The 27,859-nt window shown below is 37.6% G+C and overlaps 1 protein-coding gene across 4 annotated transcripts in view; it reads right to left on the reverse strand.

Annotated features, from left to right (window-relative positions):
* Positions 1-27,859, reverse strand: part of LOC110021045 (1,4-alpha-glucan-branching enzyme 3, chloroplastic/amyloplastic) — a 78,205-nt gene that overhangs the window by 37,010 nt on the left and 13,336 nt on the right. For 3 of the 4 annotated variants that reach the window (XM_020719372.1, XM_020719375.1, XM_020719374.1), the window contains exons 9-14: positions 21,899-21,989; positions 21,662-21,763; positions 21,004-21,106; positions 6,100-6,237; positions 539-610; positions 133-237 (exon numbers count right to left, since the gene is read on the reverse strand). In XM_020719372.1, coding sequence (XP_020575031.1) covers positions 133-237; positions 539-610; positions 6,100-6,237; positions 21,004-21,106; positions 21,662-21,763; positions 21,899-21,989 — 611 coding nt within the window. The remainder of the gene's footprint in view (positions 1-132; positions 238-538; positions 611-6,099; positions 6,238-21,003; positions 21,107-21,661; positions 21,764-21,898; positions 21,990-27,859) is intronic. The other variant, XM_020719373.1, reaches the window with a different exon arrangement.

Consider the following 27,859-nt stretch of genomic DNA (forward strand, 5'->3'; position numbering starts at 1 on the left):
TTATTACTTGGCGCATTTCTTGAATCTATATTTTCATATGGATAAAAAAGGCATTACTATGCACTTTCAAAATAACAAGGCAAAAGTAAACAAATAAAACATCAAAAACACTAAAGTAAAATAGTGGCATACTTTGAGTAATGAAGAACCTCTTAAAACCATATCTTCTCTTTTGGAGGACTTATGTGCTTGTTTGCTCAATAGAATATCTGCAAAGGACCTTCCGCCCGACATGGACTGCCATATTATGATAGATGTGAAGGTAAGACATAAACAACTATAAGAAACTATTAATAAATAAATTGATACTAAATAAAACTTTGAAACATTAAATATTCACAAAAAAAAAATAAATAAATAAATAGCTACAATTACCTAATAGCTTGCGTTGGCACAATGAAGAATGAAGAGAGATGGAAGAAAGCCAACATCTTAATTACATAATGACTATCAACTTGCTCAAAACGCTAAGCTACTTTACAAGCTAGTTAAAACTTGAATGCTAACAAAGCCAATATTTTATTCTAAAAACAGGAACCTGGTTATGGTTTTCAACATAGACAAGCATCTTATCACTTCCTTGACTGTTTTTGACGAGTACATCCACAATCTGCACAAGATAAAAATTCATTTAGAGGTGAAATAACAAATATGGAAGTTGCCACCTTTGTGGATTAAATAAAAAAATTGTATTTTATATGTATCCATGACGCCTGATTCTCATTCATAGTTAAGCAAAGTAACTAACAGAGATATTCAACACACGTAAAATCAATACTTTAAACAATAGAAACTTATTAAATTAAAGATTTACAGACAAAACGCCTTACCTATGCATCAGAAGGTGTATTTCACTTTTTAAAACTTAAAAATGGTACAAAACACCTTACCTATGCATGAGAAGGTGTATTTCACTTTTTAAAACTTAAAAATGGTGATATTTTTGATGTGATATGAAAGAATTTGGTGTTATAAACGTTAAATTTAAAGTATAGAAGTTAAATATGTAAATACATAGGAATTGGGTGGAATGTATGTAAATGCCCTTAAATTAATACCTCAATTCAAATGAGTATTTATGATTGTCTGCACATGCAACCTTGACTAGAAGCATTAATGCCAAATTTAACTACGAGACACCTTAAAATGCAACTCACCAAAACAACAATGTGAATAAGTTGCAATCACAGCATTAAAAATTGTTATCATGGCCACACGGTAAACGGAAATTCATCATCAAAAGTGTTCAGCGCCAAGGATAAAATAAACAAACTAAAGAAGAATTTACACGGAATATTTCAAATAAACTCTAAATCTCAATGAAAATTAAAACAGTATCTTTGAAGTAGACACAAAATTTAATTAATACGAAGTATGCCGCAATTCATGGAACCCTGTTTCAACAAAACTTAGGTCAAGTTTTGATTCCAGCACTAAGAAACATCACATCTAAATTCATATATAAACACGCATACACATTTTGGCAACAATGATATCGGAGTTAACCCAAATCCCAATAAAAAAAATAAATATTAATGCTAAAAGCAAATAAACAATTACAACCAAACATGCTTGCAAGGGAAATTACAATAAATAGGACGCAAACACATGCTAGGGTCAATTAGTGGGGTGGTGGAGATGAGCATGGTGGTTGGGAAGCGGTGGTCAAGGTTGAAATGGGTTGTGAGTTGCTGGGACAGCTAAAGCGGAGCTTGAATTGCATTGGCAGCAAAGCGAAAGGCCTAGGATAGCAGCGACATTGAAGTGGAAGGCTGGGACAGCAAGGGGCAACGAAGTGGAGAGCTGGGGCAGCGAGGGGAAGCGAAGGGGGAGGTGGTGGACTACGGGAGAGCAAAGGGAGGGCTGCCAAGGAACTGCTACAGTAAAGGGGATGGTTGGAAAGGTTGCAAAGGAGTTGGGTAAAGATAAATATCCCTACGAGATCGAGCTATAGTCAGAGCACTACTCGAACCCTTGGAGAAAGTCACCACCTCAGACAAGTTACAGCCAGAAAACCTTCTCGCCTCCGGATATAGTCCTAGAAGGGGAGCACTAGCAGCTGACGGCTCTCCTGAACATAAGCATACATAAAACTATCCTAAACATGCAAAAATAACAAATATATAGTCCTAGGGTAAATAGGACTGGGCCCCGCACTAAATATGAGAGAAATCCACGAAGAGGAAGTGTCGAACAACCCACTTGAAGCAGTCTGAGCCGAAAACTCCAACGGAACCGTAGTAGGGATCACAAACGGCTCCTTGCATGACCGCTCCACGCGAGACAGCAACTAGAATTGTAGCACAAAAGAAGGGGTGAAGTCGCAGAACTCATTGTGGGTAGCTCCACGTCAATATCTCGAGGTTGGGGGAGCTTTAACATCATCTGTCGAAGCTTATCTCCCCATAGTGATTAGGTCAACCCAGTTGAAAGTATCTAAAATGGTATACTCTCTTGGTAAGTCAATCTTATAGGCATGGACATTCCAAAGGACATCCTGATAGAATAAATATGCATTCATTCTTTGCACAACCTGAACAGGAGCTATAAAACGATATAGGTTCTCATGAGCCAAATCCTAACAACAACAAGCCTTTATTCCACTAAGTGGGAATGGTTACACAAATCCTGTTTTTCCACTGTGTCCTATTGAGTGTCATATTTTTATTTCATTCGAATAAATTAAGATCATTTTTTATACAATATGCCCAAGTCTTTTTAGGTTTATCTCTACCTTTCTTCATATAAGTCGAATCTAAAACATCTACTCTCCTAACCGAATTATCATATGGTAGACGTTTAATGTGACCAAACTATCTAAGACGACTCTCTCTAATCTTGTTTACCACAGGAGCTACAAACCCTTTAATAGATATATTTTTTGTTTAAATGTGGAAAGCCACTCATCCACCTAAGCATTCTCATCTCAACAATTGTTAACATAGTTTTATGTCTCTATTTTATAGGACAACATTATGCGCCAAAAAACACTGCAGAACTCACCGTCATTTTATAAAACTTTTATTTAAGGCTAAGCGATGTTTTTAAATCACACAATAGGTCTGATGCATTCCTCCACTGCAACCATCCAGCTTGAATTCTACCAATATCATCCTCATCTATATCACTGTCACTTTGAACACAAAACCCTAGATATCTAAAATATATACTCCATTTAATGAATTAATCACCCACTGTTACAACTCTGCCACTAAATCTACTACTACTAAAATTAGATTCTATATAATCAATCTTAGATCTACTCAAAAGAAGGCCTTTAGACTCTAAATTAACCTCCATAATTCAAGTGTTTCCTAAACTCTTCTCTAGTTTTATACACAAGAAGGATATCATCAACGAAAAGCATCCTGTAAACTTCCCGTAAAACCATCCATAACTAAAGCAAAAATATACAGGCTTAAAGCCAATCCCTAATGTAATCCACCTGAAATTAAAAAAAAAAACTTGATCAATCCTCCTGTTTGAACACGAGTAACAACTCTAGTATACAAATCTTTAATGACTTGAATATAAGTTATATCAACGCATTTATTTTCTAAAACTCTCAAAAAAAACTTCTCTTAAAACCTTATTGTAAGTTTTTTCTAAATCAATAAAAATCATATATACACCCTCCTTACTCTCTCTGAACTTCTCCATCAAATTTTTCAATAAATGCATAGCTTCCATAGTAGACTTGCCCAGTATAAATCCAAACTGATTATCAGAAATATATGTATCACGTCGTAACCTATGTTAAATTACTCTATTCCATAATTTTATTTTATATCACAATAACCAAATTCCTTTATAATTTGCACACTCAAGTGCACCCCTTTATTCTTAAAAATGCGGACCAAAATACTCTTCCTCCACTGATGCATCTTTTTATTTTTTTAAGAAAATATTAAAAAGTTTAATAAGCCAAGAAATTCTTAAATTTAGAAAGAATTGAAGCGAGGACCCACTAACTTGGGTTAGGATCCGATAAAGAGAACAATTGATGTTTCAGAAGACCGGAGGGCAGAGAGACTGGCGGTGATCATTTTTGAAATCTCTACTATTTTTTATTTTTCTTTCAAATCTATAAACATGTCATATGAATTTGTAGGTAGTATCAGCTACAAAAAAAATTTGAATACAGTGGCATCAATCTTGAGTTAGAAGATAAATTAGATCGTATGTTTAGTAGTGTTGTGGCAACGGGTAACAATGCAGGTGCCCCCAATGAGGTGGGGTTTGGTGGCATACCTTAAAATTTGGCAACTAAAATATTTGCATACGAACTACGCACATAGAGCTGCGTGCGTAATAACCTCTCAATAACCTCCGTTTCGCGGGTATTCAGGGGATATTGGAAGTATCATATAACCCCAATAACCTTCCAATGACCTTCGCGGGTTTCATTTTGATATTATTCATAGGTTATTATGAGAGTATTGCGAGCTATTTTGATATTATTCATAGGTTATTATGAGGGTATTGCGAGGTTTACAGGTGTTCAATAAAAATCACAGAAACTGTGACTATTTTATGCGGACAGATGGGCTAGAAAATTTCATCATCGGGAGTGATCGAGCGTGGGAAGTTTCCCTGTAGAACGGCTTATCTCGTAACATACACCGTTTGCATTTTAAAAGTAATGTTATCATATTATTAATTTCTATTTCAATAGTCGTTTTCCTAATTTTGGTAATCATGTTACTATTTAGAGAGGTGTCTATTCAACTTGTTAATGTTCTGCACTGGATATTTGATTTAAACTATGAACTGTACTGGTATGAACAGTTCTGTTGCAAACAACATTACAATCTAGGGGCAAAATGATCATTTATCTAGAAACAACAACAACACAATTGTTTTCAAACTGCAAAAAACAAACAAACGACCAACTTCTATGCAGTAGCTTCCTGCCACAGCTGTTGCACGGCAGCGCAGTTGCCCCAAACAGACCCTCAAAATTTATCCTCTCAGATAAACATCCACCCTAAATCAACAAGAGTCCCTTGGACCACACAACCCATAGTTACTGACAATAATTGTTCAATCATGTTGGGTCGACAAACTCTTCCAACTTAGATTAAGGAAAACACCCGGGACGACAAAACCATGAAATTTTGATTGAGTTTGCATCGTTTGCCCCATGATCCACTTTAAGCTCAAGATGATAAATTAATTAATCTAAAACCCCAAGTCTACTACTCTTATACGATAAATATTCAACTTAATAATTAGCCATAATTAAAATTGTTCTCCCATTATCGAGAGGGATAATTAATCATAAAGGCAAACCCATACGAGAAACCTTGAACCCAGATCAAGAAGTCCTCACATAATAAGGGTGATATCTTTGGGTAGTGTATTATCTACAAACCAATCTACCTTTTAAAAATTTGACCTGGATTACCAAATAAAAAAGCTCTCTCTCAACGCCGACAGTCCGGGGAACAAATCTTTGAAGCCTGCAATAGCATGAAACACATACAATTTTACCATCATTGTATTTGGAAAAATATTCTTTTAAAGAGAATTGTTAGTGTTTTTGTCTACTTAAATGAATAGCTAGAAATAGATACGTTCATCATCATCATGACACCACATGTGTTACGTCCCTTATCCTTTCATGCCTATGATCATACAAGCCAAGCCAGAAATTAATTCTTCAATATCATGCAAATGCCATCAAGGAAGCAAATAGATTTTCCAAAGACTTCGGACAATTAGATAAGTAAAGGATGTTTCAAGTAAGTGTTGAATTTGTTAGCATAATTGAAACAATGAAGCTCACACTCACGTGATTTGTACCATGTAAGTGGAAACAAAACTCTACAGCAAAAAAATGAAAGTTGGGATGTTTGTATTGATTCCTAGATCTAAAGTTAAAAATTCAAAAAGCACTTTAGAATAAGATATGCTCAAAAATAGAATGGGAATAAGAAAGGCTCCTTAGAGAAACAAGTTTATGGCATTATCAGAAAGCACCAAAAAACAATGATAATTATAGTGTGTTTTTTTTTTTTTTAATTTTGATTTCTTATTTTGACTCTTAATCCTGCTCTTTGAAGCATCAAAGTGTAAAAACAAATTCTCAAGAGGTACCTTATTCATGCTCCACTCATGCTGAGGAACGTCTACTAGAAGCCAAAGCCACATGGTAGTGACAGAAACATTTACCCAATAGTCAAATCCTAATCCACCTTGACTAGTTGGCTCACATAATCCAGGATAAAATGTTGCCTGTATGAAGAGAAAAAGAAAAGCAAATTGAAAGAGGGCTATGCATGGATACAGCCGATAAACTTAGTTCATGATAGAGACAAGTCAGACTGAACAAATATTAATTATAGATATAAAAATACAGCAAATGCATCAGACCCAACACCACATAGTCTGAGAAACAGCAGAAACATAAAATCATGTTTGATAAAAAATCCATTACATCAAAAGTTTTGACAAAATAAACTAGAAAAAAATTTTACAGTTTTCTATAATGAAACAAAATTGCATAAAATAGGAACTACTGATAAATTGAGGAAAAAATAATCAACGTGTTTTAGCGGTTTAGTCAGATTCACATCCAGTTACTGGACACCAATTTAAAGGATATATTCCTACGACCAATAGCTACAGGAGTTAACCCAAAATCACAATAGAAATAAAATATTATTATTGAAAGTCAAAAAAGGTTACAACAACTACTCAAAATAAGAATAAAATAACACAAAAGACATAAACGGCAATCCAGGGTGAGAGTGTCAAGTCTGAAAGGGACTGGAGAGAGGTGCAGCGGTGTTGGAGGGCGGAGGTAATGGCAGCCAGCTGGAAGGTACTAGAGGTAAGTGCGACAGTGCTGGAGGGAGCGGAAAGTAACGGCGGCCTGCTGGAAGGGACTAGAGGTAGGTGTGGCAGTGTTGGACGGAGCAGGAAGTAACCCTGGCCTGCTGGAAGGGACTGAAGGCAGGTGCAACAGTGCTGTAGGGAGCAGAAAGAAACAGCAGCCTGCTGGAAGGTTTTGGAGGCAGGTGCCCCAGTTCTGGAGGAAGCAGGAAGTAACGACGGCCTGTTGGAAGGGACTGGAGGGAAGGTGGCTGCGAGCAGGGGTGACGCTGGTAAACTGGGAGGCAACAAGAAAAGAAGAACAAGTAAAGCTAATCACCACCTCGGACGATTTACAGCTAGAGCACCTTCTCTCCGTCGGATGCAGCCCGAGGAAAGAAGAGATGCCCAAATGCAGCAATCTGCAATAAAAAAACAATCAAAGTTGCACCCTAAGCAAATAAACATCATATATATTATATATATAATATTAGTTAGAATAGGATAGGGATAGAATATGAAGGGAATAGAATATGAAGAAAAAAGAATATGAAGGGTGTCACGCTCCAACTGGCCCCTTTATTAAAGGTCGACTGAGGTGCGACAGAGGCGGACAATTCGTCCAGACTAAAGTATCACCAACACTCGTCTTTTGCAGAATCATAACCAAGTGGGTGATGGACTATTCTAACTAAATTATTACAAACACACGTGATGCATTAGATTTCATAATTCATTCATATTTATACTCAGAATCGTGGAAAAAAATCATATCATCAAAACATATAAACTATCCAGAATTGTTAAATCAACATTGTGAAAAGAACTTTGTTGTTGCTGTAAAGGTTGCTGCTAGGAGCGTTAGGACTACATCCAGGGTTGCTTATGCTTCTACCACTGGATTCACACCCTCTGCACCAGTCGCTCTGCTAAACAAAGGATAGGAGATTTGTACAAAGAAGAGCTAGCCGATGCTTTTGCCCCTCCGTTTTCTGTATTCGAGAATGGGTCCAATTCAAATTTCCTGCGACTGACCAAGACACAGAAAATGAGGCGCAACCAGAAAATTCTAAGGGTCGAGAAGGCGAAAGCCGCAGAGTTGCCTACTACTGACACCGCCCTTCGACTGGAAAAGACAGGATTACGTGAGACCTCACCTCTTCACCAGTTGCCTGCTACCTACGGAATGGAGTCTATGAGGTTGCTACCACAGCACCATCGTCATCTCTCCATAATAGTCCAAAGCCAGTGACGACATTCAAAGAGAAATCTGAGAGAGTAACAACAGTGGATAAAGACAAGTAGTCAGTACAGATTCAGGCCGAGCAACCTCGACAGATCTACAGCATCCACAGCATAGCCAACACTACAACCAGCAAAATCTACAACAATACGGCCCGCAACACGGCAAATAGTCATCCTAGCAAGGGCCACACTACATAAATGAAAGACAGGGTCCGTCTGCGGTCAAGAAGTTGAACAAAGTATATTCTTTCAGAAAAGAAGTAGTAGCGAAGATATTCCTGGATCTAATCAGGATGTCTGAATTCAGATTACCATAGCCAAGGAAATCAGAGGAAGTCGACATAAAAGATCAATCCAATTATTGCCCATATCACAGATTGCTTGGGCATACCATAGAAAAATGCTTCAGCTTCAAAGAGTGGCTCGAGAAGAAGTTCCAAAACAGGAACATAACGATTCCGAAAGAGTATTTGATGGAATCTGAAGAAGGCTCTATCAAAATGATTTCGGTTGACCCAATTATTCCAATTGACTTCCACACGGCTACACCAGTACTCAAGAAAAGAAATGACACTCATAAAAAACCTCCAATTGACCATAAAGTTATCAAAGTAAAGTCGATCGAGGCTACGTTGGAGAAACTCATAGCTGACATCACGCAGTTATCCAAAGAGCGAAGAAAGTATACAGATGATGAAAACTACGATCCGTCAGATTACATGGAGGAAGAATTCGCACAAATCAACGTTGTTGAGACTAGGGTCACATCCTCCTCGCGCGATGCTCCTCTACCCACCGAGGGGAACGCCGCAGATGAATTTCAAAGGGCCATTTAGCAACGTGACGAACATATTGAATGCCTCGAAAAGAAAGTTGAGGAAATGATGATCGCTATGGCCACTATGCAAGGGCAGACAAAATCATCGTCGATAGCATATCCACAGGTGAACCAGCCAGAAATCATTCACATTGCTGATGAAAATAATAATTTAACCCAGAACATAATATCAAAGAAAGGCATTAAACAGATGGTGGAACGATAGGTGAGAGAAGCCCTGACTCAATCAAAGGGAGAAGCACTGATTCTGAAGGGTAGACCTTACCCAGAAGAGTTTGATGTTGTACAATACCCAAAGGGTTTCGTACTACCGTTGTTCAAGACTTTTGATGGGACTGAAAACCCTTGACAACATGTTACACACTTTCGAGCAAGTTGCTACAACGAGGGGGGTACGAAGCACTGTTATTCCGACTGTTTGTTAGCAGCCTTTCAGGAGTTGCTTTCGATTGGTACGCAGACTTACCTAATGACTAGGTTAAAACATTCGCATAATTGGAAGACATGTTCGTTAAACGGTTCACTGGGGCTCAACACCACATCACCGTAGATGATCTTGTGGTAGAGAAACAGAAGCCAGACGAAAATTTGATGGGCTACATTCTGCGATGAAGAAACTTGAGCATGAAGTGCGAGCTGCCGCTTCAGGAGCAGCACGCGATCGAGATTCTTCTGAAGAGCATCCACGGTCCAGTGGTCTTTATGCTTAAAGGGTTCACAATTAAGACACTTGAAAAGCTACTTGCCAAGGCTGGAAATCTGCAAGAAGAGGCCAAACAGTTGGGATTTATGGAAAGAACCGAAAAGTCAAGGCGGGTGAACACATTTGAAAAGAAGTCAGGAACAGTGGGCAGGTGAACACATTTGAAAAGAAGTCAGGAACAGTGGCAGCACTTGATAAAGACAAGCGGCCAATGCACATACAAGCCGAAAAGCTTCAGCTAACATACCAACGTCCTCAGCAACGAGATCAGCAGTTGTCTCAGCAGAGGCCCTATCGCACAGGAAGAGGGCCACCTTTGACAATAACATAACGGATGAATAAGATATATCCATTCAAGAATGAGTCTGTGGGAATGATGTTCGCAACTTGCTAAAAAAACTAGAATTTAGATTGTCGGCGCCGACAAAGTCAGAAGAGGCCAGCAAGAAGGATCGTCCTCAATACTGCCTGTATCACAGTTTGCTCGACCACACCATAGAAGACCGTTTCGACTTCAAGGACTGGCTTAAGAGAAACTTTAAAGTGGGGACATAACGATCCTGAAAGAATATTTGAGGGAACCAGAAAAAGGTTCTATCAATATGATTTTTGTCGATCTCAGTGTTCCGCTTGACCCCTTCGCAACTGGCGAAGAAGGGAATACAGTTCGGTTGGAGCCTTCGAAGAAAATAACAAACCAGATTCAAACTGCATGCGTACAAGCTACCATATAAAGTTTGAAACCTCTTACCTATTAAGGGATAGTAGATTTTGTCTTTTGATTTTTACTATTGGTATAAAAAAGGGGTTATCAAGCAAGATCACTGTCAGTGGGTCCCAACCCTCCCACCACAATAAAACAAGAAAAGAAAAGGAGTTGTCATTATTCAGAGTTCATCAGTATTTGAAACATCATTCAAAACGAGAAATGCTTGGTTGTCCATTTTCTGCAGACAATTTTACATCGAATGAAAAGAAAAAAAGTTAACTCGAACATTCAAAGTTCAATCGAAAAATGGGCGACTCTAAATAAATATTTTGATGCATTGACAATATCAAGACTTGAGGAAAGAATGAAATTAATGCTCTAATGACTGTCCTACACTTTAAAGAATTTGGACTAGGACCTAAGTGAATTTCAGAATAAAACAGTGTGATTAAAATACAAGTAATCGACTAAGAATATCACAAGTATTTTAATTTTCTGCCAAGTGACTGGGTCCTGACTTTCGAACGAGCTATAATATCACAGAATTTATCTTAAGAAATATTTGAGGATTATTGAGCAGGGGAGTTTGGACATTCAAAATCTTTAAAAAAAATATGTTCTATCAGATATAGTAATTCTCAGAAAACAAAAAAAGCCAAGAAAAATGATACAGAAAAATGGATTTGTTAAAACCTCCCTGAAAAAAAAAAGCATGAGGTGTGCACAAAATAAAAAAAAATTTGTGTTTGAGCTTAGACATTCAAAATCATTAAACGTGCTTCACAATATATGGTAATTCTCAGCAAAAAAAGAGGGATGGCAAATAAAAAATAAATTATGTGAAAGTATCCCTGAGAAGAAGCTTAAGGTAGACATATAATCAAAAATTGGTGTCTGAATCCACCCATAATCAATAAAACTTGAAAAGTTTCCTTAAGAAAATTCTTTTGATGTTACACTCTGACAAGAGTTAAGTGATCATGTGTCTTTTTGTTGACTATTAATCGACTCAGAAATATCTTTGGAGAAAAAAAATATTTTGATCACATGAGCAGAAGTTTTGAAATCTGCTTAGGCCCAGAAAAAAAGTTAGGCCCAGAAAGAAAGAACTAAAGCAGTTAATGGAAATTTGACCCTGAAGTCATATCTTTCAAAAATTCTACCCTGAAGTAATATCTTTCAACATTAGAAGATTCAACTCCAATCACAAGAACGTCGAGACAATTTTTCAAAGACAATGTGGACATTCTTTACAAAACCAGTGATAAGCAAAATACGACTGCCACAACAGAGCTACAAAGTTACAGCCTCTCGAGCTATGATGTTCTTAGAAACAACACATCTTTATGTGTACTTGAAAGAATACAATTCCAATAGTACCTTGAAGAATGAGTTATTTTTACACGCGCCACTAATCAACGGATGGTACCTCAAGAAGTATTGCACATTGTGATGTTTAAAAACATGGTCTCGTCCTTCAAAGCACTGATGTCACACTTGTCTGAAACTGGGTCCAAATCTTTAAAAAAAAAAAAAGACAAGACAACAAAAAGAAAACTCACAAAACATAAACAAAGATCACACCAAAACACAACAGAATAAAAAATAAACTCAACATCAAATTAAATAAAATCAAAACAATCAAAATTTCAAACTTTAAATTTCGACCTGGTTAGGTTGAGTCCTCTCGACCTATCACTAGTGTCACTTCTCTCAGCATAAAGTTTCCTTTCACAGGAACTCTGGTGCAGGGGTTTAGTTAGTTTTACCTTAATGGAACTGCACCATTCTCAATCGGTTGTCCCATGTGGATGAGGTTTATATGGTTCTATTGATATGGAACCACATCTCTTCCCGCACAGACACTTTGATTAGCTCTTGGGCTAGATGTGAGTCCCCTAACATTCCTCAATCTGATTTCTTTCAATATGAATCTGCCACAGTCCTCACAAACTTTGCAATAAACTCAACATCAACACGATAAAACTCAGCATTCACACAATTCGTACAACAATTCTCACAATTTCCTAGGAGCACACATGATATTTCGGGGTTAATGCAAGGATTTCGACCCCATACACATGACATTCTGGGGTCGATGTAAGGATTTTGATTCCCACATACATGGCATTCTAGAGTCAGTGCAACGATTCCTACTCCCACAAAATTTCATACACTGCCACATATCTTACTACAGAATTCCCCCACAAACACCCACAAATCTTGATTTGTTCCCACCAAACCGCATATTTCTCACAAATCTAAATATTTGCAACATTCATGACATTCCAAAATCGGTGCATGAATTTCGATTGTACAATCACTACATTTTGGGGTTGATGCAAGGATTTTGATTCCCGCACGCGACATTTTAGGGTCAATGCAAGGATTTTGATTCCTCCACGTGACATTTTAGGGTCGGTGCAAGGATTATGATTCTACTTTTCCAAGGAAGTACAGGGATACGGTCTGCTTCCACATATTTTTTCACATTCCATCCATAAATTTCTCGCATTCATGACATTTCAAGATCGGTGCATGGATTTTGATTCTACATTCACAATCTTTCAGGATCGCTGCAAGGATTCCGATTCTACATTCACAATCTTTCAGGAACGGTGCAAGGATTCTGATTCTACATTCACATTCACAATTTTTCAGGATCAGTGAAAGAATTCTAATTCTACATTCACAATCTTTCAGGATCGGTGTGAGGATTCCGATTCCACATTCACAATCTTTCTGGATCAGGGCATGGATTCTGATTGTACATTCACAATCATTCTAGAGTCGGTGCGAGAATTCTGATTCTACATTTATGACTTTTCGGAGTCGGTTCATGGATTCTGATTCTTTCCACAAAACGTTTTACATCATAAATTTTCACAAACCGCTGCGCTCGCAGTTTCACGATGCCCACAACAATATCTACGAAATCCAACACCCAATGTCGCAAATCTCTACACTCACATTTTCACAGGTCTCCACACAACACCAAAACAAGCCAAATCGGCATGCAAGTTTGGAAGCTCAAACTCACAATCACAATTTGAAAACACATACAAATCCCAAGCAGAAACTCTCAATTTCTCTACCGAGTGGGAACCTCACCTCTAGTTCGATTGTCAAATCCGATTTGACATCTGGTCTGTTCTAAGTAGATCAACTTAAGCAAACTCTTTGGTTTTGTTGATCGCTTCAGTTAACACTAATACGTGCGGTGTGTTTGTCCCGCGCACCACACCTATTTGGGGTCTATTTGTTGACCTCATTCTCGGGTGAGTTCTTTATTTCTCTCCTTAGAGCCTAGGGTCCTCGAGTGAGTTCTTTATTTCTCTCCTTAGAGCCTAGGGTCCAGCCTTAGATTTTCCTTGTTTAACTCTTTTAGAGGACTAGAATTTAGACTGACACCATTTAGAAAATTTGAGCCACCTCGTCACTCCCTCAAGTCTCGCATGGGCGGTCCCGAATCCTCGTCATTTTGCTGAGTTTGTTAGAACTGACATATGAAACTCGAATTGAGTTCCTACATTAAAAAGAGCAGCTCCTAGATAAACCATTTGTGATTCGAGCGACATGTTACCACTAAAGATTTTGACTTGATTTGACTTGCCCGTCGGCAAACTCGTTTGAACGACCCCGGATGACGAAACGGACCACACGGATGTGTTCGAGACGTCAACTTTAGCTATGAAGAACACTCATATCGCTATGGTTTCGTGCGCGAGCAATTAGCATAAAAATCGATGCACGTTTTTTTTTAATTAGTGGGGCGCGGGCCCGGGCTCAACCCAGGTTTAACTCGGGCTCGATTCGGGCTGGACTCGGGCTGAACAAGGGTTAAACAATTTTGAATTTTAAAATTTCAAATTTCAAATGAGTCATTTAATTTCACCCTAATTAAATTCACTTGGAAGTTATTACCAGTCAAATAAGACTCATCTGCGTATGTAAAACATTTAATCCCCGTCAATTGCTTCACGTAACGGCTCCCTTGGCTATACAATTTGGCCCCGGTCCTATTCTAAAGAGGAGGCTCGCCTTCTTCCTGGCCTCCTCTGGTCGATTCGGCTCTCCCGCTCACCTCATTCGCTCTGCGAACCGAGGAGGCTCCTCCTTCGCTCGCTCACTCATCTGCGACTCGATTGCAGCTCTAGCCGAAGCACCTGCTCGCCTCCCTCGCTCGACCGAACTCCCTCTTCCACTCTCGAGCCCAACTCCCTCCTTCCTCGCTCGATCGAACAAGCCTTCGACTCATCCCTCTACGCTAGAAACCCTTGACTCCTCCGTCTGCGCAGAAGAACGTCGAATCCCCTTTCTCTTGATACCGAAACCACTCGCCTTCCCGCCTGCTCTCCTCTCTGCACCGTGACCAAATCACTCGGCTCCCTCACTCCTCCCGCAAGCTGAGCAAGACCCTGAAGAAGGCATTTGAGTTCATCAAAGGTTTGTGCCCTCCTAAGGAAACCTATCTTGATTAGGCTTGCTAATCCTATTGCATTTGGTGTTTCTGTTGTGCTCATATTCAATGATGGTAAAAAAAGATAGGCTTAGTATGTTTTTTTCAAGGCAGCTGCATCAACAGGTACACCATTTTTTTTTCTTTGTTTCCTTTTTTATGATCTTTCTTATGTCTTTTCTTTGCATTTATTTCATTCGATATTATTGCTTGCATAACCTGTTGTGTTGAGTTTGTCTATTTATGCATCTTCATAGTTTAGCAAGTTGAGCTTCTATGCACCAAGAGCATCAATGAACAATTCCTGATAATTTACCATGCCTTCAGTGGGATAAATTACCATGTCTTCAGTGGGTTAAAGAAGTTGGTGCCTTTTTTTTTATATACATAACCTGTCCTTCATCAATCTCAGTTACATTGCTTTTTATACCCCAACGAAATTAGAAAATGAGCAAATCACCTGATGGTTTGGTCATTTGGAATTATCATGTGATTTACCTCCAGATTAAAAGTTAGGAAAATTGCAAAAGAAATATTGGAGGGATGAATCTTGAAATACTAGTTTCTATTTGTTTGGCCTGTGGCTTTTTTTGCAACAACAATGCAATAAAAGCTATGCATACTCTCTAAACTCTTATGAAGAAGGAAGCCAGGGAAAATAATATCTTGCTGAATGATTGATTGCTTTGATAGAATTTTATATGATGTGGGGTAATAATGGCAGAAACATTTACATTTGCATGTTCGCCGCTCAACTCTTACATATATTTAACACCCTACCCTATGCATGAGATGTATAAAACTTATTGCAATTTTGGGTAGGAAGTTGAATGTCACTTCTGATTATTTAGGGGTTGTTTTACTCACTGTTTTAAAGCATCAAATCCATCATTTGGAGGCTGTTTTACTCACTATTTTAAAGGCATCAAATCCATCATTTGGGGGCTGTTTTGCTCACTGTTTTAAAGGCATTAAACCCATCATTCGGGGCTGTTTTACTCACTATTTTGGAGCCTCTAAAAATATGTTTTGTGAGTTAATAAAAGCTATTTGGAATCACCGATTGCAGTTTGGACTCATATAGTGGATGTTTGGGCTTAAGTAAATGTTGTAGGTTTTGTTTGGGCTCATGTTATTGCTGTTTGGAGTGTTTGAGAGTCGTAGGAGAGCTGTAGAAAGCTGTTGTTTGGGTTTAAGAACTGTAGGACGTCGTAGGATCACCGTGTAAGCTTGCTACCCGAAGCCGTAGGAGGTCGTAGAATCACCGTACAAACTTGTTAGTCGCTGCCCAGAACCGTAAGAGGTTGCAGGATCACCGTACGAGCTTGCTAGTTGTCATCCAGAGCCGTAATTGGTCGTAGGATTATCGTGCAAGCTTGCTAGTTGTTGCCCGAAGTCGTAGGAGATCGTAGGATCACCGCGTAAGCTTGCTAGTTGCTGCCCGGAGCCATAGAAGGTCGTAGGATCACCGTTGGGAGTTCCTAGTTGTTGTCTGGAGTCGTAAGAAGCTTTAGGATCACCTGTTCGGAGTTATTGGCTGTTGTTACGACTTGTTTTGCCGCTTTTTACACTAGTGGGAGTTCTTAGTTGCTGTCTGGAGTGGTAGGAAGCTTTAGGATCACCTGTTCGAAGTTATTGGTTGTTGTTACGACTTGTTTTGCCGCTTTTTACACTAGAATTTTTGTTTTCTCCCTTTACCTACAAATTTATTTAAATTCCCTGCAAATTATATTATGTTTTCTAAGCAAACCATGCAGCAGGGACAACAGCAGCAGATACGCCTGGTACACATGTACATTTTATTTATGATCATTTTATTACTGTAATTTACTCTTGTTTTAATGTATCATGCATGTTTGGTTGGGATTTCATTTTCAAAACAAAATAATTTTAGAAAATTCAACAACATTTTCAAAACAAAACAATTTTCAAAAATTGCAACAACATTTTCAAAACAAAATTTTTCAAAATTAAACAACATTTTCAAAAAAAAAAAAACATAACACATACTTTTGAATTTACGGGAGTCCCTCGGATGAGGTAACCCACGGTTGTTAGTGAGATCTTCCCAGTTTAAATGAGCTTAACAACTCGTTTAAACTAAATAAATTCAAAACAAAATAATGGTACCCGAACAAGGGAATCATGGGATCATAACCGGTGTCGCTCTAATCAACTTTAAGTCTCTCATAATGCTTAAATGACAACAAAATCAAAATCTTGAAACACACATGGTAAAATCTTTTGAACTTTAGATTTTTGGACTGTCACTTCGACGAGGAGCTTGGAGTCAGCTTTATGGGCAGCACGGCAAGGAGCTTGGATCGAGCAACAAGAGGATCTTCTTCAGCAATCTCTCTTCTTAGTCTAAATAACAACCCATAGGACTTCGAGGTAGCTCGCCCAGCGCGACGTAAATCTTCACACCTTCTTTAGGCTCCTGCACAATCATGTTGTGCAGCTTTCCTAAGTCGCCTTAGGTTCCGAGGTTGTCGCGTGACACGACGTGTCCTAACTCGCCTTAGGTTCTGAGATTGTCGCGTGACACGACGTAAATCCTCGTATCTCCATGGGCTATTTGCATAATCGACAAGATTAAACACCTAAACAATATCGTCTCCAAAGTGGGCTATTTGCATAATTGACAAGATTAAACACCTAAACAATATCGTCTCCAAAACTCAATGTCCTCGTGTCCCAGCCAAATGTCCAGCCACTCCAATGTGGCTCTCTTGAACAATGGCTTCCTCAATGAAATCTAAGAATGCATAACTTACTCTGGTAGAACAAGTAGCCATCAACTATGTAGTACTGCTCGGTAGGTTTTTCCTCACATTTCTCTCATATCTCCTTGAAGTTTTCATCTTCCTCATACAAGTCTTTTACAATCTCAAACCCAACAACTCGAGCCTACATCGACGTGATCAACAGGTAATGACAGCTCAGTACATCTGTTACGCGGTTCTGGTTCCCAGCTTTGTGCTTAAGCACGAACTAGAATAACACTAGAAAATCAAACCAACTTGCGTGTTACCCTTCAACTTATTCCGGTTGTTCAAAAATTTCAAGGCTTCATGGTCCATGAAAAATGTGAACTCACTCGTCAAGAGGTAATGGCACCAGTGTTCAAGAGCTCTCACAATAGCATAAAACACCTTGTCATAAATCGAGTATTTCCTCAAGGAAGCATTCAGGTTCTCACTGAAAAAAACAATGGGGTGACCTCACTAACTCAACATTGCTCATATCCCCACGTCGGATGCGTCACTTTACCTCAAACAACTGGTTGAAGTCCGATTATGCCAAGAGTGGCGCATGGGTCACCTTCTGCTTGCGTGCCTTGAAACTATTCCGAGCAGCCTCTGTCCACTGGAATTAGTCTCCCTATAAACTCTGTATATGACTAATAATTCTCCCTCATCCCTCTAAAGCAGAAGTTCTTCCTCTAGACTATCCTCCGACTCCTCATTTGTCACCTCCTCGATGGTGCCCTGCTCTATGAATGTGACAACTCGACTCATGGCACAGCTGAAGGCTATGTGTTCGTAGTCGTGGCACCTAAAATATCTCATGGCAGGTACTATACTCAAAGAGCTACATTTCTGCGGTTTCTTTCCACATTGCTCTGTCTTTGCATCTCTATGCCTGTTTTGCTAGGTCCTCTCAAGGTACACTTGTCGGTCGAGGTAGTTGTAGGTGACTGACTTACTAAAGGCTGATGCACGAATAAAAACTGTTGTCTGGTCTATTTTTGTTGTATTTCCGCCTTCAAGGCTGGAGTTGGAACATCCCCCAGCGTCTAGTATGGATTTAACTGCACTACATTGCTAATAGAGGGCTTCAGGCCCCCCAGGTACCAGGCTATAGTGTGCTCATCTGGCTTGATCAACTCGCATTTAATCTGTAATGAGGTGGAAGGTATTTCTTCTGAATTGTTTTCTTCATTTTTTTCTCACTTGATAATCTTATCACTGTCTTCTATTTCCCTGTCTTTGTAAGTTCTCCCACCACAAAAAGATGCTCTGCTTCAATTTGATAGTTGTTAATTTTACCCGTTTATCCCCTCGCACATCTTTATATTCAAAGATCCACTCAACAGATTGCATCCAGTCAATAAGCTCGTCTGAATCCATACCTTCATCAAACTCTGGTAGATCCATTTTGATTCTAAGTCCATGTGTCTGTCATATGTGGGTTCTTCTCTTGACCTCCTCTGATAATGAATTCTGAAACGACACAGCTGATATTCCTTGTTGTTGATGCTTTCTATGTATCCTTATCTCCCCTTCTACTCTCCAAATCATGGACGAAATTAATCTCTCTCTCGAGATTAATCTCTCACTGGGTTCCTCGAATTCTGCAAGCTTCTGTTAAAGCCGATACATTTCCCTCTATATCTCGTCTTGGGTAGTTTACGGCATGTATCTCCGTGATGGCATTATTAGGGCTTGAGTTTGGAAGGGATGGTTAAGGACAAAAAAGAAAAAAAATTTGGTGGATAGGAAAGGCGAATGCTAGGAAATCCTAAGCTAGGACTAGGGTTAGACTAGCTTTAATACCAAATGATACCTGAGTTCACCCAAATCACAATAAAAATGAAATATTATTGCTGAAATTCAAAAGATCACAATGATGACTCCTAAAAATAAGAATAAAACAACACAAAACACATAAACAGCCCTCTAGGGTGAGAGTGAAGGTCTGGAAGCGACTGGAGGGAGGTGTAGTAGTGCTAGAAGGAGCAAAAGGGAATGGCGACCTGCTGGAAGGGACTGGAGGGAAGTGCGGCAGTGCTTGAGGGAGCACAAAGTAGCGACGGCCTGCTGGACAGGACTGGAGGCAGGCGCGACAATGCTTGAGGGAGTAGGAAGTAACTGCAACCTGCTGGAATGGACTGGAGGCAAGTGCGGCAGAGCTGGAGGGAGCAGCAAGTAACAGCGGCCTGCTGAAAGGGACTGAAGGCAGATGCGACGGTGCTGGAGGGAGCAGGATGTAACAGCGGTTTGCTGGAAGGGACTGGAGGCAGATGCAAAAGCGTTGGAGGAAGCATGAAGTAACAGCAGCCTGCTGGAAGGGACTGAAGGGAAGGTGGTTGTGAGCGAGGAGCCTGCTAGTGGATTGGGTGGCAGCAAGAAGAGAGGAACAAGCGGAGATAATCATCACCTCAGACGAATTACAACAGGTTGTCGGATATAGCCATAGGAAAAGAAAAATAACCGGAGGCAGCAATCAGAACTCTGAAAAAAAAATGAAAACTGCACCTAAGCAAATAAATAGCAAATAGAAAATTGATAATACTAGTTAGAATAAGAAGGGGATATAATAGGAAGGGAGAGAGATTGGGCAGTACTTCCCACCACATGGGAGAGGGAGGGAGGGCTGGTCAGCAGTCCAGCCTCCTGCGATCCTAGACTATCTCCCTTGCAGAACCCACTGGTCGGTTCAGTCGGACACCAAGCCCAACATCACCTATGCCACGTTACAGCCTATAAATGAAAATTGGCTTTCACGCTGCTACCAAACCACCAAGTTAGGTTTGATTAACACAATGAGGTTTGGATAAAGTATTGCCAAAAACAAAGTTCATCATTTAGCAAAAAATAGTAGTAGATAAAGTCTTTTATGATGTTCTAATGACCACTATTTAAATCAGTTAAAATTAATAGAGAAAAGCAGAAGACTCAACAGCTTTTCTAAGGAAAGCCACACAAGTTTAATTGTATGGTTTACTGTTGATTAAATGTTGGTATTACCGGATATTAGTGCCATCTGATAAATCTTGTACATTTGGTACAGTGTAATCTTTTGAATTCCAACACACCTATGATAAGATTATCCTTACGCAAGCACAAAAATTAAAACCCATGCAAACATGTATTTTCATGATTATTTTCTGTTTTAAAATAAGTAGTTAAGCATGTAGACCAAAAGACCATGATTTAAATTAAAAGTGTGAGCATATTTATCCATGTCAAAGCAGGCATGTTCCATTTCCTTCCGCTTGTGGAAAATAAGCTCCAAATCCTCATCAAAAATGAACAGTTACCAATCAAATTATAGAAGAAAGGATACATAAAGTTACTTATTATAAACGTTGTGGATCAGTTGGTCTTTTGGCATTAGAGACTCTGGCTGATTTTATGTCTAGCGTAAATATGCTCAACGTAAGACATGGATGTCCAAACACAAGATATAAACAAAATAAACGAGCCGAGATAGAAAAGATAGCTTACATCCTCTGCTATGGTTATAATATTTGGATGAACATCATGTAGCATCTCATTTGCCAAAATTAGATAGATTAAAGCATCCTTATCAACATATTGGTTGCAATACCTATTACGAGAAAGACACTCAATGTCATTCATTAATGCATGCAGCAAATAAAGAAGTGATAATTTATGCCAGAAGCAAGAAAAAATATATATATTAAAAAATTACAATTTGAAAGCAGACGTACGAATCTAGAAACACTGCATAAGAAATAAAAGTAAACAAAACAATTATTGCTAATCCCAAACAATTGAAAAAAAATAGAAGAATTTACAAGGAAATTTTCTTGAAGAAGGCTTAGTTAGGCAAAATTGTCTTCACCATCAATATGTCAGAAAAGATTGTGCGTGTATTATAAAGCTCGAATTTGTTAAGAAAATTTGTGAACTGAAAAGCGATAGTGATTTCCAACAGAGGCAAAACATGTAAAGAAAGAAGCTGTGCTTCACTTTTAACATGGCCTTAAAAAATAGCTGGGCATCTGCTCTGGCAACCAAACGTGAGGAAGACATGTTGGCATTATGCAGAGGCCGTTACAATAAAAGAACAGCCTAGTAATATCAGTAGAGGTTACTAAAATTAAAATCTATCATATCAAATAGCAAATAAAGCATTTACTCCTCCATTTCACCGGAAAATGTTGCAAATCCATTATGTGTGTAGAACATTGATGAAAGGGAGTGGAAGTTGAAACCATCAATCAGGTACTCGGTGACCCACCTATAAAAATTCCATCCATAAATTTCTCAAACCTCTTATAGATGATAAATGTGAAGAACAAGAACAAGTAGATTGGAGTTGGGGTGCGGAGGAATAGCGTTACAATTTGACAGTAAAAAAAGTTTAAGAGAATACCACTTCAAATTTGATAAAAGAAAGTGTAAAACATCAACATCACCATATTTGTACATTCTTGTGCCCCAATGTTTATGATGACCACGTTTACCTGTTGTAGGAAAAAAAAAAGGCTTGTGAGATCTATATAATCTGATTTTCTTATTGCAGCTGGATTATATCAGCGATCAGCTTTAAGCTCGAATCTTTTTGCTTTAATAATGGATGTTCTTATTGGAACTTTACATAAGGATGTACCCTAGTGTGTGATTTTTTGTTGATGATATCCTTCTTGTGGATAAGACTAGAGAGAGAAAGAAAAACTTGATTTATGGAGGTTTTCGGTTGAGTAGATCTAAAACTGAATACCGAAATGCTATCCTTCTTGTGGATAAGACTAGAGAGAGAGAGAAAAACTTGATTTATGGAGGCATTCGGTTGAGTAGATCTAAAACTGAATACCGAAATGTAATTTTAGTAGTGGTAGATCTAGTGATGGAGTTGTAACAATAGGTGATCAAATCATTAAAAGGAGTGAATGCTTTAGATATCTCGGATCTATTGTTCAATGTGATGGTGATAGAAGGGGATGTTATTAGTAGAATTCAAATTGGATGGTTGAAGTGGATAGAAGAGGAATGCATCGAACAGATTGTGTGATAAAGTATCACTTAAATTTGAAGGAAAATTTTATAAGATGGTGATGAGACATGTAAGGATTTATGGTGTAGAATGTTGGTCTACAAAAGAGAGACATAAAATTAAGTGTGCTGAGATAAGAATCTCAGACGGATGAGTGGCTTTACACTCAGAGATAAAATGTGAAACGAATATGTGCATCAAAGGGTTGAAGTAGCTCCAGTGACATACAAGATTAGAGTCATCTTAGATGATTTGGTTGTGTTAAATGTCGACCATCTAATGACCTTGTTAGGAGAGCAGATGTCTTAAAATTGGCTTATGTTAAGAAAAATAGAGGTAGGCCTTAACATGAGCATGTTATATAAAAAATTATTTTAATTCATTAGAATTAAATAAAAATATGACACTCAATATGACACAATGAACAAAAAAGATTCATGTAATCGGCCCCACTCAGTGGTACAAAGTCGTGTTGTTGTTGTTTAGTTCTATATAATCCCCTACAGAAATAAATATTGTGCATAATTGATAATTCCACAAATAATCCCTACCAAAAGAAGTAAAAATTGAAACACTTAGAAGTGTCGTAAGTTATACCCTTTTTTCAATAATTTAATATGATGCATATTATCATGTAACACAGTAGCATACTTGTGCAGTTAAGTCTGAAATAGTTAACAACACGTTAACTTGAGAATTAAATTTATAATAAGTTTGGTGATAAACATGAAATTGTCATCTTTCAATTCCAAACCTAAATAATAAAGGTTGAAAGAAGAAATCCGGTTGACAATAAAACTCGATATTCAAATAAATCCTAATTAACTTTTTGTTAGTTCAAGTGTACTCCCTAGAAATCGCAGGTCATGATTAACCAAACATCAATGAGAAGTGGACGAAGGCAAAGGATGGCTAGGATGTTACCATCAATAATGCATCCAAAGAGGATTTTTAAGGCTAGTTAGAACACACATAAGTAAAATTTTAACAAACAGGGAACTAAACCTACGATGGGATGGAGCATAAATGCTAAAGCAAGAGTGTCTGCACCAAAAAATTTATATTCTAACTAATCCATAAATCAAAAACCTTATTAAAAAAATAAAATATAAAGAAAAAATTTAAATAAATTTCAATTTTCGAAGTCCATTATCATTTTTTTTTACACTACAAAAATTTGTAAAAGACATAAAACATTAGTCAAGAACCAAAAGGCCAAGTGTAATAACAGTTTAAATAATAATAATAATAATAACATAATAAAAATAAATAATAATAATTTCCTTACGACACCTTCATTTGAAAGATATTTCACTAGCAGGTGATGAACAGAAAACTTATCCCTATTCTTTCCATTTGAACCACTACATGAGAGAAAGTGAAAGTGCGAAAGGGGAAGACGAAGAGAAAGAAAAAGCATCTGCGAGCAAACCTTCGCGTAGGGCATTCAAGCAGGCCAAGTTGAGCAAACTAGCCGTGTGTAAGCTAGATGTGTGTACGATGAGAGGGGAAAAGGAAGAAAAAGAAGAAGCGTCCGCGAGTAAACCTTCAGGCAGAGGATTCAAGCTGCCCAAGTTGAGCAAACTAGCTGTGTGTACGCAGAAGTCAAGTGGGAGAAGGCATCGAACCTAAAGCTGAAAATAAAATAAATTATTTGGTTTGTATATACGTAATACCAATAAATATTATAATAATAATAGTATGAAAGATTTATTTAAAATATGAAAATAAAATTTAGAATTACTTATTTAAATTAGAGTGGACATTCATGGGATATTGAATAAAATTTAATACAAATCAGAGATGTTATCAAAATTGTAGTTTTGATAGTCATATTAAATTAACATGAAAACTTAAAATAAAGCTTCTAACCAACAATTAAAATAACATAATTAATTAAAGAATACTTAAACATAATTAATGATAAGCTTAAAAACAAATTTTTTTTACAATAGTATATGCAACTATTAGAGACAAAAATTAAGTCGGCTGGAAGGTTTAAGACAAGTCATTAAGTTTTAAGATGAGTACGTGTACTTTTAAATTATAGTAGTATTTAATTTCTTCTAAATCTGATACACTATGTTAATTGTTATAATAGAATTTACACCACTAGACTAAAATCAAAAAAAAATATATATATCTACTCTTTAAGTTCATTTGACTATAGTAAAAATAAAAAGAATAAATTGTATGTCACTGATATTTGCATATGTCCATCAAATGTATAATTCAATGAATTATATTATGTAATGAATGTTATGAAAGAATAAAAAAGAGATTGACTATTTTCATTGATTGTAGGTGTATGTTTGACTACAATAGATATCACATATTTATGGTACTAGGGTTGTAAACGAGTCGAGCTTGAGAGAACTCAGACTTAGCTCGTGTTCGGCTCGTTTGAAATTGTTCGTGTTTGAAATCGGCTCGTGAACAGTGTGTTCATGTTCGCGTGTTCAACTCGTATTTGATTTGAAATTAACTCGTTAAAATTAAATTGAAAAAAATAGATGTAAAGTGTTGGATTTGAACCTGGATCAAATGTATGCAAAAGAAGGCACTAATTACATTGTCACACAAGGTGTTATGATTTAAACTTAGAAAGTAGACGAGCTGAACACGAGCTACTTAAAGAGCCGAACACGAGTTGTTCGCGAACAACGAGCTTTTTTGACAGCCCTACATTGTACTAGTGGGAGAATACTAAATTATTCAGGCACGTAAATGGAAAAGAATATTGATATTGATGTATTGTTAGAGTCGGGTTGGAATTACTCGATTTCAATTGAATTTTTAATTTTAATATTATTTATTAGAGAATGTGTTTTAAAATAGTTAAAATTAACTTGAAAAACTAATGAATGAATAAAAACTAATGAATGAATTTCATTCTACTTTTAAAATATTATGACGTTTTAAATATATTATGTATGTGAATGAAAAATTGTGATTGATGCAGTTACCCTTGATGAGTTTAACTCATGAATTTTGCGAATAGATAGAATTAGATTCAAAATGTGAAAGGAGCTGTTGAATTTAACGGAAAATATGACTTAGGACCAATTTGGAGTACTTTTTAATAGTTTAAGGCTAAATTGAAGCATTTTAAAACTCTAGGACTAAATTAGACACTTCTTAATAGTCAAGGGACTATTTTGGGCTTTCACTCCTACCAAAAATAATTAATACCAATGATTGTGCCACAATTTCCCAAGCGGGATAGTGATGTGCCTATTTGAGATTCATTGGTCAATGAACATTTACTCATGCATGTTCCAAGTGCAAAAGAGAGACCTTCAATAGTTTTCGATCACGCAAGTAAAAGGTCTCTATGCAAAAGAACTCAAGTTCTATATGACGATGGAAAACCTTTTACCCATAACAAAAGCAAAGCGGTTGATTCGAAATATATCCATATATGCTTAACAAGATGACTTCAACCTAAATGATTGATGTTATCATCATGGAATCTATCTAGTCCTTTCAAAGAATTTCCTTGGACATTATGTAACTTCTCTCAACATGTCTTTCCATAGACAATTTGTAATTAAGAATTCTTTTAAAAACTTCAAAGATTCAGTCACTTTGCCCAATGGAACAATTTAGTGATTACAAGTTGGGCCATTGCTAACCTAGCCAAGCAGTCCACTATAGGTGCCTCAACCATCAAGCCGACAGGGGAGGCAATTGTTTGACATATATGAAGAAGCTAGAGTCAAAGTGTCATCTAATTGGTTGACTTATAGAAATTTTGATTTCAATTGGATCATCTTTGGGTTTTTTATGTAATGGCAGACTAGACCTTCTTCTGTTTTATCAATTAGCTAGTCTGTTGGCTTACTCCACCTTCTCTTTCCAGTAAAAAGAAAAAGTCTCTAAAAAGGAGGATATTCTTCAATGGAAAAAAAAAGGAACTAAGGGCACCATCTAGATGGACCATGAGGTCCTTCCTACGACGAAGACAAATCTACTAAGCCATTCATTTAAAGCTTGACTTTAAGTTCATGAATAAAGTTCCAATCTTAAAAATGCCAGAAAAAATGTATGCATTTATTATTTGGCACATACTCGGCCATGTTCTACACCAACATAAAGTATCAGTAAATCAATTGGGCATTGCATGATGTCGGAGTCAAATAAAAAGAGGTCCTTTTTACTGAAGAAAATACTGAGAAATAAAAAGTCTCGGATGAAAGCACTGAAGGAGTTATCCGCTAGATCTTGCTTAGTTAGAGAGCTAGAGAAAGTTCTGAAACATGCACAAAAAGATTAACATATCCGAGATGTTCTAATTAATGAAGGGCAAGAGCATAGAAGTTGTCTGAACTTGAAGTTCACGATATCGTTGATTTGGAACTTCATTCTAGAAAAGAGATTGGTAAATCAATTCATTTGTTTAAGTAGAAAAAGAAGTTTTCTATGAAAGTTTAAATTATGCCAATGAGGTTCTTTAACTAGAAGCGCACGGCTAAGACAAGCTGAAGGGCCACTTTATAAAGCGTCACCTACTTGACCTAGCTTTGCACAACTATTTTCTTTAGAGGACAGCTCTGATTGCGACAATGATGTATGATTTAGAAAGCTACATCATACCTTATCGCTTTTTCCTTCAACATTATTTTTGCATATTCAAAGAGAAATCATCCTTCATTAAAGTCAGAGTTAGTTACTTTTACTTTGACTATGGCTCTTTAAGTCATTACTCCTCTTAAGTTACAAGTAACCACTCAATAAGGCACCAATATAATGGTCATTGAAACCTTACTTGATGACGCGGGGCTCCCTTAGGGCTGAACTAGCTAGGCTACCGAAGGGTTACTAGAGCCGGCCGGCTCCTATTTTGGGGGCTAGGGTTGCCTCCCAAGAGGAGAGGCCTCCCCATCTTAGCTATCTATTATATGTATATCCGCTAATTTCTATTCTAAGGTTAGTTTGATTGATGTCCTTTTGTCTTTTTTATCGTGCATTTCCTGTTTTGAAGAGCTGTAGTTGCAACCTATTTGAATTCAAGCAATCATACTTATAGTTATAGTTTGGGTTAACTGAACTTGTCTAACCCTGATCCTATCCTAGGATTTCCTAGCATCCTGATTGATGTCCTTTTGCCTTTTTTATCGTGCATTTCCTGTTTTGAAGAGTTGTAGTTGCAACCTATTTGAATTCAAGCAACCATACTTATAGTTCTATTATAGTTTGGGTTAACTGAACTTGCTAACCCTGATCCTATCCTAGGATTTCCTAGCATCCCGCCCCTACCAAAGCCACCTCCACCCAAAAATTTTCTTTCCCATTCCCAAACCAAACACAAATTTTGACCTAACCCTCATTTCCCCTTGT

This window comes from Phalaenopsis equestris, unplaced genomic scaffold, assembly GCF_001263595.1.
Source record: "Phalaenopsis equestris unplaced genomic scaffold, ASM126359v1 Scaffold000118, whole genome shotgun sequence".
Classification (NCBI taxonomy): domain Eukaryota; kingdom Viridiplantae; phylum Streptophyta; class Magnoliopsida; order Asparagales; family Orchidaceae; genus Phalaenopsis; species Phalaenopsis equestris.